This window comes from Mangifera indica, chromosome 6 (assembly GCF_011075055.1).
Source record: "Mangifera indica cultivar Alphonso chromosome 6, CATAS_Mindica_2.1, whole genome shotgun sequence".
Lineage (NCBI taxonomy): Eukaryota > Viridiplantae > Streptophyta > Magnoliopsida > Sapindales > Anacardiaceae > Mangifera > Mangifera indica.
In genome coordinates, this window is record NC_058142.1 from 1,697,108 (window position 1) to 1,713,397 (window position 16,290).

Sequence of the window (16,290 nt, forward strand, 5' to 3'; positions counted from 1 at the left end):
CTAATTATATCAAACTTATATGAATTTCATGAGACCTCGATTAGTTTTATGTATTACAAAAAATACTAATTTTAGCAAAAAAAAATAATAATGAGAGATTATATCTCATCGTTATAAATATTTTTTTTAAATAATTTTAGTAGTCAATTATTTATATTTTTGTTAAAATCAAAAATATTTATGATTTTAATAATAAAATAATAGTTATTAAAAATTTATTTTTTATCATTAAAAAGTTTTAACGATAAAAAAAATTTCATAATCGACTGTTGTTATAGTTTTTGCCGTTAACATGACTGTTTATCAATTATGCAAATTATACTGTTGATGTGAAGTATTATCCCCATATTGTATGCTCTCGTAAATTTCATATCTATAACCCTTATCCTTTTGTACTGTTGGAGGATTCACCATTCCCTTCCAATGTCCCAAGTGTCGCACCACTCCTCAAGCTGTCATTAAAAGATAACAATTTTACACCTCTTTCACCAAAGGGCGGCATGAGTCACATCTGTATTGATCATATTAACATAATAAAATATTATATTCCAAAGATCAACAGAAATCAGCAAAATAAAAGGAGGAAAATTTTAGAAAACACCTTGGCCCACCACATTTCCTTGTCATTTACTACAAACGGTTGGTGTCGATATCATAAATTTGACGCAATGGGTAACCAAACCACTAAAGATAAACTCAAAAATAAGAAAAGGTTAAATAAATATAAAATATAAAAAATGTCAATAACGAAATAATAACATTTAAAAGGATTAATATACAAATTTAAATAATTATATTGATATTTTATATATTTTAAATTAAAAAATTTATAAAATCAAAAAGATTAGTTGACGCTCTTTGACCCTTCCTCAGTTAAACACTGCAAACAACTGCCTAGTTGCAAGTGCCACGAAATTTGCGGCCAAATCAAGTTGATGAGGTCCTCTAATTGGGTTTATTCAGCCCTGATTGTATTGGTTTGATACTCCATATTAAAATTAGACTCAAATCGAGTTAAGTTTAAATTTAATTTGATTTATATATAATTGAGTTTAAATTCAAGTTTGAGCTCATTAAACTCGTAAAAATCAAATTTAAACTTAGTATGAATTTAATTCGACTCATTTTTCGTTATTAAAACTACGGTTGGACTCGAACCGAGTCAGTTTGAGCTTGAGCTCGGTTCGGTAGGATTTTTTTTAAAATTTTTTATACAAAACGACATCGTTTTGATCCATATATAAACAAAACGATATCGTTTTGATATGAAAAATGAGTCGAACCGAGCCATAAATGAGTTGAGCCGAAAATGAGCCGAACTAGAGCCGAGTCCAGCTCGAGCCGAACTCGAGCGGGCCATAAATAAGCCGAGTCAAGTCCGAGCTGGATGCGAGCCGAGCTCGGCTCATCTCGAATCCAACCCTAATTAAAACGATATCATTTTAATACATATTGATCAAAACGATATCATTTTGTATAAAAATTTTAAATTAAAAAATTTGAAGAGTAACTCGAACTTAATCGAGCTCATATAGAACTGACTCGTTTTGGGTTTATTCGAATCAAACTCAAATTTAAGTTTGAACAGACTCGATTCGAGTCTAATCCTACTCTAGGTTTTTGGTTGTCATGTGTTAATTTGTGAGTTGTGAGTTTATGAATCCAGCGGTGGAAATTTTTTAAATGTTACAGTGAAGAAAGACGATCGCTAATGGGTTGCATTTTAGACTTTTCAAACCTGTCAGGTACTTAAGGGGGTCAATAGTGATTCCAATTAAGGGGTGAAATGATATAAATATTAAATATTATTATTAAATAACAATATTACTCTTAATCTTAACTTAATTTTAGAGGATAGGTGTTAGTTTTTCAAAATATAGGTGGGTGTTTGAGTTTTTGAAAGTTGGTGGGTGAGAATTGGGCAATCACTGTAGCTTGGGTGAAAATAGTGTTTTAGCCTTCAATTAATAATACTATGCATGCAAATGGGTGGACCAATTTATTTGTCGCTAAGCTAAGCTTGAGTTTGTTCGGTTATTATCAAGTTATCAAATTAAATTTGGAAGGATTTGGGTATTTAATTTACTCAATAAAACTTTACCATTTTTATCTCAAACTCAAGTCTGCAATTCTCCAATTCATCGCATTTAAACTTGAGTTTGAACTCGCCTCTAACAATACTGGGTTCGGCCTGGCTCCATTCCCTGGTGCAGATATACAGCAGCCATCAGCCGGAGGTAAAAAGCACAAAGTTTTCTGCTTTGTACGAAAAAAAGAACAAAGCCTTGAAGTCTCGTTACGACTGCAATCATCTATGGAGAAAAATGTGTGGAGCTCTCTCCCTGTGCCTTGCGTTCAGGAGCTAGCCAAGGAGGTGCTCACCACAGTTCCACCAAGATATGTCCGTACTGATCTAGATTCTCCTGTCATAGCCGATGCTACTTTCCCGCCACAAGTGCCTGTAATCGACTTGCAAAAGTTGCTTTCTGGAGACTTAACAAATTCAGAATTAGACAAGCTTCATCATGCTTGCAAAGAATGGGGTTTCTTTCAGGTATTAGGAAAAAGAAGAAAAAAATCAAAATTGATTAGTATATCTATTATATATCATTTGTCAGTTGTCATGTAAATTTTTGTGCTAAGAGTGGAAATGTTTTGCAGTTGATAAACCATGGAGTGAGCAGTTCATTGGTGGAGAAAATGAAGATAGAAGCTCAGGAACTTTTTAATCTGCCCATGGAAGAGAAGAAGAAGTACTGGCAAAAAGAAGGAGATGTGGAAGGATTTGGGCAGGCGTTTGTTGTGTCTGAGGAGCAGAAGCTTGACTGGGCAGACTTGTTCTTAGTGACCGCCCTTCCAATTCATTTGAGGAAGCCACACTTATTTTCCAAGCTCCCTCTGCCTTTCAGGTTCTCACTTTCAGTCAATTCATTTATGAATAAAACCATGCCTACAAATAAATCACTTTGGGTACTCTATGGATTTAGTCCTTTTAATTTTAATGATTAGTCTTTATATAAATGTAGGGAAACCTTGGAAGCTTACTCAGTGGAACTAAGAGATCTTGCCATGAAAATCCTGAACCAAATGGCAAAAGCTCTGGGAATGGAATCTGAATATGTGAAAGAACTGTTTGAAGAAGGGAGGCAAAATATCAGAGTGAACTACTATCCTCCATGTCCACAACCAGAGCTTGCTATTGGCATCAATCCTCATTCGGATGGCGGCGGCCTTACCGTCCTGCTCCAGATCAATGAGGTGAATGGCCTTCAAATCAAGAAAAACGGAATGTGGGTTCCTGTTAAACCCCTGCCAGGTGCTTTTATCATCAACATTGGAAACATTTTAGAGGTAATGATCATTCCCTCCACTATATACTGACACGAGAAGTGAAGGCCATAACTGGATATTACTTAATTTGTGTTTGTGATTGTACAGATTGTAACCAATGGAATTTACCAGAGTATCGAGCATCGAGCAACTGTAAACTCCATGAAAGAAAGGCTCTCAATTGCCACATTTTACAGCGCCAAATTAGATGGCAATATTGGTCCGGCGCCCAGCCTTATTACACCAGAGACTCCGGCGTTGTATAAGACAATGAGCGTTGCAGACTACTACAAAGGATTCTTCTCCCGCCAACTGCAAGGAAAATCATACCTTGATGCCTTGAAGGTTAAAAATGAGAATGAGTAAAGTGGAAATTCAAAGGTCTGGTTTGTGTAGCAAGTTTGTCAATAATTGACATGGCGTCTGTTTGATGCTACTGCATGTCATTGTAATTGAGTAATTCAAACTTGTTTCAGTTTCAGAATTGAAAAATAAAACCTAGAATTTTAAGAAACTATCTTAATGACTGAGATTGCTCATATATTTTTATAATGTGGAGACACTTTGGATGCTTACTCAGCTGAACTAAGAGATCTTGCCATGAAAATCCTGAACCAAATGGCAAAAGCCCCGAGGATGGAAGCTAATGATATGACAGAATTGTTTGAAGGAGGGATGCAGAGAATAAGAGTGCACTATTGTCCTCCATGTCCACAACCAGAGATTGTCACTGGCCTCAATTCTCACTCTGATGGCTTCCTCCTTCAGTTGAATGAGATGGAAGGCCTTCAAATCAGGAAAGATGGAATGTGGGATCATGTTAAACCCCTACCAGATGCTTTTATCATCAACATTACAGACATTTAGAGGTAATACCCATCTCAAAACACTTCCAAGATCATCACTCCGATAGATAAGGCCGGGCATAACTAAATGTCATTTTGTGTTGAGATGCTGCAGGTCCTATCCACTGGAATTTACCGGTGTTTTCTGGCGTGGCTTGTAATTATAATGCATTTTTTGGATTTTGGTGTTTGTTCTGTTTGTATGTTTTTTTAGTGAACTTTCATCTCTTTAAACTAGTTATGGATTATTTAGCACGGAAACAGAAAGAGGAATCAGATAGCAAGACATTTGTTGTCGTGATGAGAATTGCAACAACTCATCAAGAGAAGTAATTAAAATATGTTAATGTGATGCATGTGAAATATCTTCTAAGTATTTTTCGAAACGACAAATAAACACCAGAAAGTTGGTCAGCTTGTATGATGAAGTTAATTAATAATGTCAATTCAGATTTGTCTTGCCTGGTTTTTGGCTTATATGACAAGAAGTTGTCTAAATTCTGAATACCACCACAGCGCCAAGAACTCCATGTATTTCTTAGCAAATAATTAGTTACTTGCCTAAATTTGATGTATGAAACTAAGTAAACATGTTTTGAGGGAGGATGTTGAGATATTTGCAAGTTTGAGCTCACCAGCATCCCTCAAGTCGTGTCTACTTAATGTTTCAACCCCGGTCAAGGTCAAGTTTGAATTTGCATGAACTGGTTTGAGATGTTATTGGAATAGTGATTCAAACCAAACTTAAATGGAATTATACAAAAAACAGAAACACACTTGCATTTTTAAAACATTTCTGAAACTGAAACACCTCTAAACTGGTATCAAACATTTCGGGCTATTTCGGAAAAATGCATTTCTTTATAATTTTTAGTGAAAATCGATTTCACTTTCACTTCAGACAGCCCTTTTGAACCCTAACTCTCACATTGGTCTCCTCTTTTTTTTGACATGTTAAAACTTATCTTCTCTCTCTTTTTGGCAATCAATTTCCACTTGTCACATTTTTATTTTTTTTTGTTTTGCAGACTTATCTCTTTAGCATGAGTATCATTACGGTTATAAAAATCTTTGGGCTAGACGAATATATCTGTTCTTCCTGTTATCAATTGGAAGCCTGATACATGCACTAGACGTACAGAGATTTATTCACTCTTTTCGCTGGATAAATTGATGGCTTTATCTTGCTTGATGTTGGCCTTTTTGTATATTGGTTTAGAATATTCTTGTGAGCTTTGCTTGTTGCTCTTTAATTATCACATATTTTGAAGGTCTACTCCAGGTTCTGTGTTTTAGAACTTCTTGATCTAATGCTATCTGTCAATAAGAATAATATGCTTTGCTTTATGATTTATTCGAAAATGTTTACCAGCGATTACCTTCTAATCTTGCCAAAAGAGTATGTTTAGTCTTATAAATTCTTGTAAATTGTCTGTTTGGTTACTGTAACTCGAATTTACTCATCTAATCAATACAAACAGATTATCGATTAAAAAAAAGTATTATTTGTGCATCATTTAATATCTGAATTATGAGTTTACCTGAGTTTTAACTATGAGTTTGAACTGACTTAATTTCTCTTCAAAGATTTTCTGTTACAGCATAAAAGTTGCACGTTTTCAGGGCGCATTTGTTTGGTGCCAAAGTTGCAATACATATATATTTTAAAAGAAACACAAGTTTTATAGTTTTTTATAACATTTGGGCATTTATAAACAAAATCCCTATATTTTTTTTATCATATCTTTTTTCCCACTTTTGTTTCCTATAATTTTTAGAATGTATCATTTCCGTTTTCGTTTCCATGGTACATAGCCCATAATTAGTTTAAAAAGATAAAAGTTCACTTAAAAAGCATATAAACAGAACAAACACCAAAACCTGAAAAATGCATCACAAACAATGCCAGAAAAACTTAGGAATAGTTTACTAAAGACATTAAGAGATAATGCTTGTTCGAGGGAAGACAAAATAAGTCATTGGAAAAGTCGAGAGCGTGAATGTTTTGTTTTGAAAATATGAAAGTTTTGACAAAGACTTAGGGTTTGTAGAAAAACTTTAGAAGTTTGAAGGACTTGAACTATTTAGGTAGTTGAAGAAGTTGATGTTTTAGTTCAAAGCTTTTTTATGGACAATTTAGGAATGAGCAAGAAGTAATCTCATCCTTGCAAGTCAAGACATAGACGTGTCTCGTCGACCTGATGAGATGAACAAGTTATACCTAAAAAAACATCATGGCAATTTAAATTGTTATGATCGGCATATGACGTCCACTTACGTCACATTTTATGTAAAGTGAATTTCGTTTTTATAACATACTTCAAAGCAAAAATCTTGATCATTTACATATTGTTTATTTGTATAGAAAAATAAAAAGTTTTTAAAGTTTTACTAACACTTCAAAACTTTTGGGATAGTTGTATGATTAGATTCTTTTTTAATCAAACTCACTTAAATGACACTAAATAGGAGATTAATCCTTATATCTATGTGGCTAGTATAACATGAAGAATCACATCATCTACATGTAAATTCATAACACAATACAAGTAAAATATCTTCTATCCAAAGAACAAGAGGAAGAACCTTAGTAGTTACAGTCGTTTTCCATGATCTTTCAAACTTTCTTTTTTTCATTCTTTGTCATTGCGGGATTAAAGATCACTTTCTACTAAATTGGGAGCACACGATCATCCCCTTTTCTTAAAAGGAATTCGTCACATTCATTGCACATTCTAATATTCAATTATTTAATTATGTAATTACGTTTGTAACATTGTCTCTTATTTTATAAATTAAAGATTATGCTGAAATATAGGAGGATACTCTTTAACATTCATACTATTACATTGTCAAATTGTATGGGAAACCCTAATAACACAAAAGTGATCAAAAGTTTCCGAAAAACAAACCCAACCAACCTTAAAAACCGCACTTTATTCAGTACCATCCCAAGGTTCCTCCATTGTTTCCAATCACTGGCACCGAATAACAAAACCCTTTTTAACTACAACAAATAATCAGCAATATATTAAGATTTTGGTCATAAAACTTTTCCAAGTTTCTTAATGTACAGGTTTTCTAATTAATGATCTCAATGGGTGGTGGATTATCTCACAGATTCGAAATCCTAAACCATCCATTTATAATACTTTGATTATTTGAGCATTCACTATAATTTTCATCATTGATGACGATTTCAATATGCAATGAATGACTTTTGAACAAGTCCAGGTGACACATAATGTCACTCAACATTACTTAATTAGAAACGTGGTTTAATTCAGATACCTCTCAATTGAATAACATCAATTCATAGACAACTACTTTCATAAAGTATGCACTTAATTCCAAGACTTAATATCAACCCAATAAAGCAATAAAAAACATAATTTACGCACGTTTTGCATTGGAAATTAATATTATAAATATTATAAAATACATGCCTTCCCAAGCAAGCTGTAGTGGAAAATGATGTAAACCCTAATCGTGTCTTATTAAGAGATAATATTGATTTCTTTGTAAGACAATTAATTGGTTACCAGTCAAGTCCTGCTCATGACTTGACGAGCAGGCACACCACAGCCAAGCTAAATATTAAGGAGATAATATATAGATATTTTTATTTATATTTGTACATGTCACACCTGTTGACCATTCATATAATTTTATGTATATTTCTGATAAAATTAAAGCCTGTGTTTCTCATCAACGAACACTAATGCCTTAACCAAAAACTTGTAAATTTCTCCTTTGTATTCTTGGGGCATCAAGGTACTATTTTAGTCACCATAAATTTGGTTTAAATTTTATAATAACTATACCAACCTGTTGGACAATTGAAATTGCACCAAGTAATAGCAAGTTCTTGAGAAATAACATATGGTTGACATTGCAATTGCAGTCGGCTTTACAAAATTACATAAAATTCTAATGCATATATTTAAATGTAGAAACTTAATGCAAAAGAAAGTGGTGGAAGAGTAAAAGCCTTAGAATAAGTTCATTGTATATATTAAATGAATGCTACCGCCAACTTGAATATAATTATAAAGAATTCAGTAAGAAATTAGAAAGATTAATTATGATAATATTGTTTTATTTACACAGGGACTATAATATAATAAGTACAAGAAAGGGACAGGTCGACTTTACCCCGAATTTGTGCTGCCATAGTCTAGAGAGATGTAGATTAATTAAGCATTAAATCACCATAAGTGGAAGGAAATGCTCAACATTTGCTGCCTTTAGCTTGATCTACAATTGGTTAATTTACTAAATGGGAAATATAATGACAATGAACGATGTTACGTTTACCTGTTTTAAATATATAAAAAAGTATATATTTATATATATTATTATATGATTAAATGTTATTTTATTTTTATTTTAAAATATCTAATCATATAATGACATATATAAATATATACTCATTTATATGTTTAAATTAGGTACGTATATTTTTATTTATCTAATCAAAAGTCAAATTAATGTAACACACATTTTTATATAGATCAATGACCATTGATTTATGATAATTCAAGAGTTAAAAAATTATTTAGTTGACAATAAAGTTAACTAATTGTATCTTTTTATTCAAATTTGTTTGATTATATTAAATTTACAATAAAATTATAATATATTAGTATAATTTTAAATTAAAAATAAAATAATATTTAAATATAATTTTTTTATTAGATATTTAAAATTGGATATATAGAAGTTTTGAGTTGTCAAAATCACATAGGTGGGGGTTGAGGGCGTAAATTATGAATATTATTTATCACCGATCAATTCGTCAACCAACATGTGCAACTTTAAGAAAAAATAGAGCACATTTAAGCACGTTTTAGATTTGGATGGGCTGATCTCTTACGCAACTTGGACCTGTTCCAAGAGATTACAATGGAAATAATTCCATTATTTAATATTTTGGCTTGCTGGTGGTGATTGATAAGACCAATTAATTTAATACAAATGCAATGGTTTTGGTCACAGTTCCCTCTCTCTCTCTTTTGTATTTCTCATAGAATCAACATCTGGACTGCGGAAATTTTGGTATGAGTTGAATTAACCACTGATCGAAAGATTGCCACATATTCATATCACCTCTTTCTCAGGATAAATTTTAGGAAATAATAAAGTTTTAAATATTTAATTAAATATTCAAATGATATATTATTATTTAATTAAAAGATTTTTAATTAAAAATTAATTAATATTATAATATATTATTTAAATATTTAATTAGATATTTAAAATTTGGTTGTTCTAGCGTTACTATTTAAAAAAAAACCATGCATATGGATGACTTTTCTAATAAATTTAAACATAAATCCTTATCAAATTCTCTCCCTTCATTGAGAAATAAGGTGTAAAGTTTTGAAAAGGAAGTTTGAACTGTAAATTAAAATTAAAATTATATATATATAATTTTAAATATTTAATTAGATTTTTATAATTATTTTATTTTTAATTTAAATATATTATTTAAATACTTAATTATGTAGATAATTTTGTTCTGACTCAATTGCGCAAGCGCTAGCGTCTTTATGCCTCTCATGGTTGCTATCTTGGACCGACATCAGCCTCCATTAATCGTACGACACTTTCTTTAAAGAAAGAAGGATAAAATTTATCCACATAACAAAAAGCGAAAACAATGGGAAGCATATTTATGCTTCTATTGGACTGGCTTCTATTTCGACAAGCCAACAAAATGATGACCAAGGGAGACAAAACATGAAAGATGCAACAACATAATTAAGCCTCATGGAAAACCTTTAAATAATCTCAACAACTTGATCACATTCTGCAGGTGATGAAATAGATATATGCCAAGCCAAGGTGAAGCTTTTCAAAGCACGCACAGCAAAGAATTCATATGAGGTTGGTTCTGCATAAGCATGCAACCAATAGCTGTATGAACCCACCAAAGAATTTGTGTGAGACTGGAAAATTGAAAATTCCGTATGCAACCAATAGCTGTATGAACCCACCAAAGAATTTATGTGAGACTGGAAAATTGAAAATTCCGTAAGTGTCAATTAACCTGTATAATTCATCTTGACTATTGGTGATACCTGCTTCATTCAAAAAAATAATCACATTTGACTTAATCCACAAGTTAAAATTTTCAAAAGCTACGCACCAAAAGAAGTGCAACTTTTTGTTTATTGACTAAAAATATGAATAAACCCCCAGTTTTGTCGTCATTGGTTTGGATTGTTGTTCACGGCGGACTCCCACCCTTGATTTGGCACTACAATTATAAGGGAAAGGTTTGAGTCTTTGTTTTCGGTTCTTCGATCATTACCTGGGTATATCCCTTGTATATTTTTCATATGGATAAAAATCAACTTAAATAAGACACTCTAAAATCTAATGTCAGCATCCATGATTTGATATCTTGTGCAACCCTAGAACACATGCACCATGCCTTAATATACGTGTGTGTGTGTGTGTGTGTTTCTCTCTCTCTCTCTCTCTCTCTCTCTCTCTCTCTCTCTCTCTCTCTCTCTCTCTCTATATATATATATATATATATATATATATATATATATATATATACACACACACAGACCCCACATATTAATTGAAAGAAATTTTATTTCCATGTTTATATCATTCAATTTTTCTGTATAGTTTACTACACGTGTCTTCATCACAATAAAACTATATATATTAAATTTTGAGTCAATAAAGATTCAATTAAAGATCATATAGTGATCGATCACATGCACCATTCATTAATGTGTATGTGTGTGTATATATATATATCCATGTGTTAATTGACCGAAATTGTATTTTCATGTCTACGTCATTCTATTCTCCAGTTCAGTTTACAACACGTGCTTTCATTATAATAAAATTATATGTATATAATTTTAAGTATTCAATTATGCATTTATTTGATATGTCATCATGTGATTGAATGATTTTGAATTAAAAATACAACATGCATTCACATAATGACATAATATCTAAATACTAAATTAGATATTTAAAATTAAGTGCATATGCCATTAGTTCCTTTGATAATTATTATCAGTATTTAAAAGGATGGACTTGTGATTCTCAATGTGCTGCTCGCCAAAGAGTTATTCATTAATTTAGTCACCTACTATGAACTTCATTTGCCCAAATAAAAATTACAGGCATCAATCATAACTTATTAATTTAGCAAAGCTTGAAATTTTTCTAAAAAATAAAAAATATATATTTTAATGTTTTGGTTCATTACACTTGAATAAGAAGTAAAAGTATATTGTATCTTCGTCTTCTGCAGAAAAGTTCAGGGTCATAAATCTGATTATTTAGAACGGTGTGTGGCCGTCAATGTCTTGCTTCTAGTGGTTAACCAGCTGTTAATTAAATTCATGAAATTTCAAAATTTTTAATTTTTTTCTTTTTTTTCTTTGTGTATAAATATCCATACTGCCATATGGAGGTACGTACAGCAGTTTATGCTTGAAGCAATATTGATAAAAATGGCATCATCTCAGCCACGCCTTGAGATCTCTGAATTCACCTTAGTTAGCGTTCAGGAGCTCATCAAAGACCCCAACATCACTGTGCCACACAACTACTTCCGCCCCGATCAAGAGCCTGTAAAACCCTTCAGCGGGAACGATGATCACCTCCCTGCAGTCCCCACCATTGACTTGCAACGTTTGGTTTCCATGGAACACACAGAGCTTGAGAAGCTGGACTTAACGTGCAAAGAATGGGGCATCTTTCAGGTCTGTAAACTTTACTGGAACAATAAAGGTTCTTCCAGTTGTTATTTGGAAGCGTACATGTAAAAAAGTTTCCTGTATTTATCTGTTATTTTAATATACAAATCGATAGACTTTGAATGTTATGCACAAAAGATAATAAACTAGAAAAAGATAAATAAAATATGAATAAAAAACGGCCTGACTGTTGTTGGTTTGTGCTATTATGGTGTAGTTGGTGAACCATGGAGTCAGCTCTTCACTCCTGGAGAAGCTGAAATTCGAGATCCAAGAATTTTATAAGCTTCCTGTTGAAGACAAACTGAAATTCAAGATAAAGCGAGATGACTTTGAAGGGTATGGATCCCTGGCCCGATCCGATGGAAAGCTTGATTGGGGTGACAGGTTGTTTATTATAACCAACCCGGTTCACAGGAGAAAGCCACATCTTTTTCCAGAGCTCCCTTCATCCTTAAGGTGATCAATTTTTATATTGTAAACTGGGCAAAAAAGGAATTACCATATTTACTTTTTTATTTACATGCACATGCAGGAATACTTTAGAGTGTTACCTCCAGGAATTGCAGAATCTGTCGAAAATAATTCTTGGGATGATAGCGAAGAATCTGAAGATTGAGATTAGAGAAATGGAAGAATTGTTTGAGGATGGGATGCAATCGGTGAGGTTGAATTATTATCCTCCATGCTCAAAACCAGAGGTGGTTATGGGTGTTGTTCCTCACTCTGATGGGACTGGCATCACTATTTTGCATCAAGTTAATGGAGTTGACGGCCTTCAGATTAAAAAGGATGGCATGTGGATGCCTCTCAGCATCATACCTGAAGCTTTTGTAATAAACCTGGGAGATATTCTAGAGGTTTGCCAAAGCTTTCCCTCTCAATACTGCAATCACCAAAATCTATACCTTTTGCAAACATCTTATTATACGGTAAACTATAACCTAATAATCAAAATTTAGATTTTAGAGGCATCAATTGGGAACTTCAAATGCAAAAGTATTATTAGGTCTCTTGCATATTTGTGTGTACATTAAACTTCCAACATGTAACATTTATTTTGCATAAATTAAATAAAACATAAAATTATATGTGCAATTTATATATATACACAACTTTGTGTACAAACAATATGATTTAATGTCATTTTATTTCTAATTTAAAATTATTCAATCACATTATAATATATCATTATTTATGCACAAAGTTTTGCACATGGGTTATACACGAAGTTGTGCATATGGGTCATGCACATAGTTTTACTCCTAAATAAAATTATGTAATCCTAATTTCATAAATAGAATTATAGAAATAACTAAAACACTATCATGAAATTTGAATTCGTAAAATCATTAAAATTATCTATATTAGAATGATTAGTCTTTTAGTCTTCCGCTTCTAAAATTTCCCCTTAATAACAATTTTTAATAGATAAATGTATAGTTTAGGTCTTTTGGATTAATGGCACTGACATATAAATAACATTTTAAGATCAGGATCGATTCTCTCTTAGTCTAAATAGTTTAAGATGGAGATTAAATAATTATATGTTTATATATGTTGAGTGTGTATGACTTTGTACGTTAAATGTTCACAGATTATAAGTAACGGACTCTATCAGAGCATTGAGCACAGGGCATCCATAAACTCGGAGAAAGAGAGGATTTCGGTTGCTTTTTTCGTCAACCCAAGGTTCGAAGCAGAGATTGGACCAGCAAGCAGCCTGATAAACCCTGAAAACCCACCATTTTTCAAGACAATAGGAATGGAAGATTACGTCAAGGGTTTCTTCTCCCGGAAGCTCTATGGAAAAGAATACTTGGACAACTACAAGATTAAAAATGGTGAAGCATGAAGGCATGCAGCACGATAACAGACCTAGAAGAGTAATACTGCTATTTGGAAATAAATGATCTTGTGTTGTAATATATTTATAATATTGTGTGTGTATGTCGGTGTGTTCCAAGCATTTGCCTGATTATTCAGGTCAGCCTCTACAGAGCAGTGCTGAAAAATAAATTGACTTTCGTTATGCTTTGAAAGTTTGTATAATATGTTTCAGTTTGTAATAAATTACTAAGTAAAAATAAAATATTGTTGTGATAAATGTTAAGATGTGTTGAATACATGATTTTTTACTAAGTAACCTTACTTGACAAAGATTAATCACCGAGTAGTAACTTTAGTAAACCCTAGAGAGATTAGTCTAGGAAGGTATGTATCGAATTTCTCACTTCAATATGAATATATTCTTAGATATAAATTATCTATAACTATATACAAAAACTAATTAAATTGCATATAATGTAATTTAAAACAAATTTGTGGAATATTAAAACCAACCTCTAGCCTTACTGGCTGAATTTGCCATAGAAAATGACCAAAATCTTCCTTTCAATATATAGTTTTTTAGGTAATTCGATTTTTTTCACAGTATGATAGTATCTATAATTTCAAAACAGATTATCCAAGGACCTTGTACATGAAAGGGCCGCTTGGTTAGAGTGTTTTAAAAATTATCTTAATAATCTATATTTTACTATTTACATTACCTTGTTTAGTTTGTTAGTAATAAAATATTACTGTAATATTTTATTATCAATGTTGACGTGACAGGTAATATAGGTGATAATCTGATTACCACATTTATCTTAGGTATTAAAAGATTATTAAAGTAATCTTGATTTTATTATAATTATATTATTATTTATTAATTTTTAAGACAAAAATAAATTTATTTTTAATTAATATAACAAATAATATAAAAAATATTTAAAAATAATTATATTCAAGGGTATTTAAGTAAAATAATTTACTAGTATTATTTTATTACCGTTAATCAAACATATTAATTATTTATACCATTCATTTTTATCAAATTTTACCAAACGTAGTAATCATTTATACCCAGTAATCATCTCAATAATCCATCTTTAAGGTAATCTCTCTATTTTGATAATAAAACATTATCTAAACCAAACACCCTTGAAAAGTTTTTATACATTCCTTCCATCATGGATGAAAAGGAGTTACGAATCAATTCAGTTACTTCATTAATTCATTAATTATTTATTATTGACTTAGTGTATTTATAATAGATGATATATTAGAAAACAATAATATGTGTATTCAAATTAATTTACGGGAGTGTATAATCGAAAATGAATCATTTAACTTCAAACTTAAAGCACCTTAAAGGGGTTAATACTTTAAGCATTTATATTAATAATCTTGAATTTAATTATTATATTACTTGAATTACTTATCATTTAATACTTGTACCACTAAATTAATTTCTCAACAATATAAAAGATATTGCCAAGGAAGTTAATAGAGTATTTAAGCAAAATATCAAAAATAAATAATATTTCATAGCACAGAGAATTTACGGCATTTGGTGAGAGATTCGACCACAAAAAATATTTAAAAAAAATTAAGTAGGTTGGCTATGTGCTTTTTATAATAAACTCTCAACACTTGTTTTTGGGGTATAATATAAAAATCAAGAAAGGTAAAACTAGATTTTTAGGAGAGTATGAAAATGAAATTGCTATTAAATCATTAATAAATAAGAGTTCTTTTTCTTGAGGGGAAATATATTTTCTATAAGGTTTTTGAATGGACACCCTGAGGTTAGGGAAAGAAAAGAAGATTCACGGGTTTTATAAATTATAAGGAAACTTTTATATCCTTATATATAAAAGTAGTTATCATAATAGTATAATTAGGTATAGATGTGATTTGAGTCGAAGTGAATATAAATTGCAATTTGGCTTGAGATCGATGTCTCACCAACATCATCCCACTGAAGCTCGTTTTGATAATGATTCTTTTTTTCTTCTCCAGTGGTTTTTCTATTTATCAATGATTCTTTTGACTCAAACGATTATTTGTTTTCTCTAATGATTCTTTTTCTTTTATCGTTCTCCAATAATTCTTCTTTTCTAACAGTATTATTCACCAATCGAATGAGTTAAGTTAGATCTTAAATTGATTGTTTTATCTTTGAATTGATCTTGAATAAACCCTAGCTCAAAATTAACTCATATCAAATTCACCCTTGATTAGAATACACAAACTCAACCCAAAAAAAAAAAAACCAATTTTTTATTTCCCAAATATCATGTCAAATTGTTAATGTTTAACATATTTAATAAATTGATCATATGGAAAATTTAAGAATTTAGCTTCTTTTGCTGAAGAAGAAAAGATTGTGTCTGATAACTTATCAAAAAGCGTTTGCCAATTATGAGGGTATAAGTGTTTCAATCTCAAATACGTGGGTCATATTGTTACTTACTAAATCTCAGGGATCTCTATGGAAAACCTCTGGATTGACAGAATGTTGTATACAACTTTTCAATTAGACGACATGTCAT

General features: G+C 31.2%; 2 protein-coding genes across 2 annotated transcripts; both read left to right on the forward strand.

Annotated features, from left to right (window-relative positions):
• The first annotated feature begins 2,077 nt into the window (after positions 1 to 2,077).
• On the forward strand, positions 2,078 to 3,847 carry LOC123219528 (protein SRG1-like). Its single transcript, XM_044641521.1, has 4 exons — positions 2,078 to 2,554; positions 2,662 to 2,909; positions 3,027 to 3,351; positions 3,439 to 3,847. Exons 1-4 carry the CDS (start codon positions 2,315 to 2,317, stop codon positions 3,694 to 3,696), a joined length of 1,071 nt encoding a protein of 356 aa, XP_044497456.1. The 5' UTR covers positions 2,078 to 2,314; the 3' UTR covers positions 3,697 to 3,847.
• A 7,761-nt stretch (positions 3,848 to 11,608) lies between these two features.
• On the forward strand, positions 11,609 to 14,018 carry LOC123219527 (protein SRG1-like). The gene is made up of 4 exons (XM_044641520.1): positions 11,609 to 11,917; positions 12,129 to 12,370; positions 12,447 to 12,771; positions 13,509 to 14,018. The coding sequence occupies exons 1-4, from the start codon at positions 11,642 to 11,644 to the stop codon at positions 13,764 to 13,766; spliced, it is 1,101 nt and encodes a 366-aa protein (XP_044497455.1). The 5' UTR covers positions 11,609 to 11,641; the 3' UTR covers positions 13,767 to 14,018.
• The last annotated feature ends 2,272 nt before the right edge of the window (positions 14,019 to 16,290 follow it).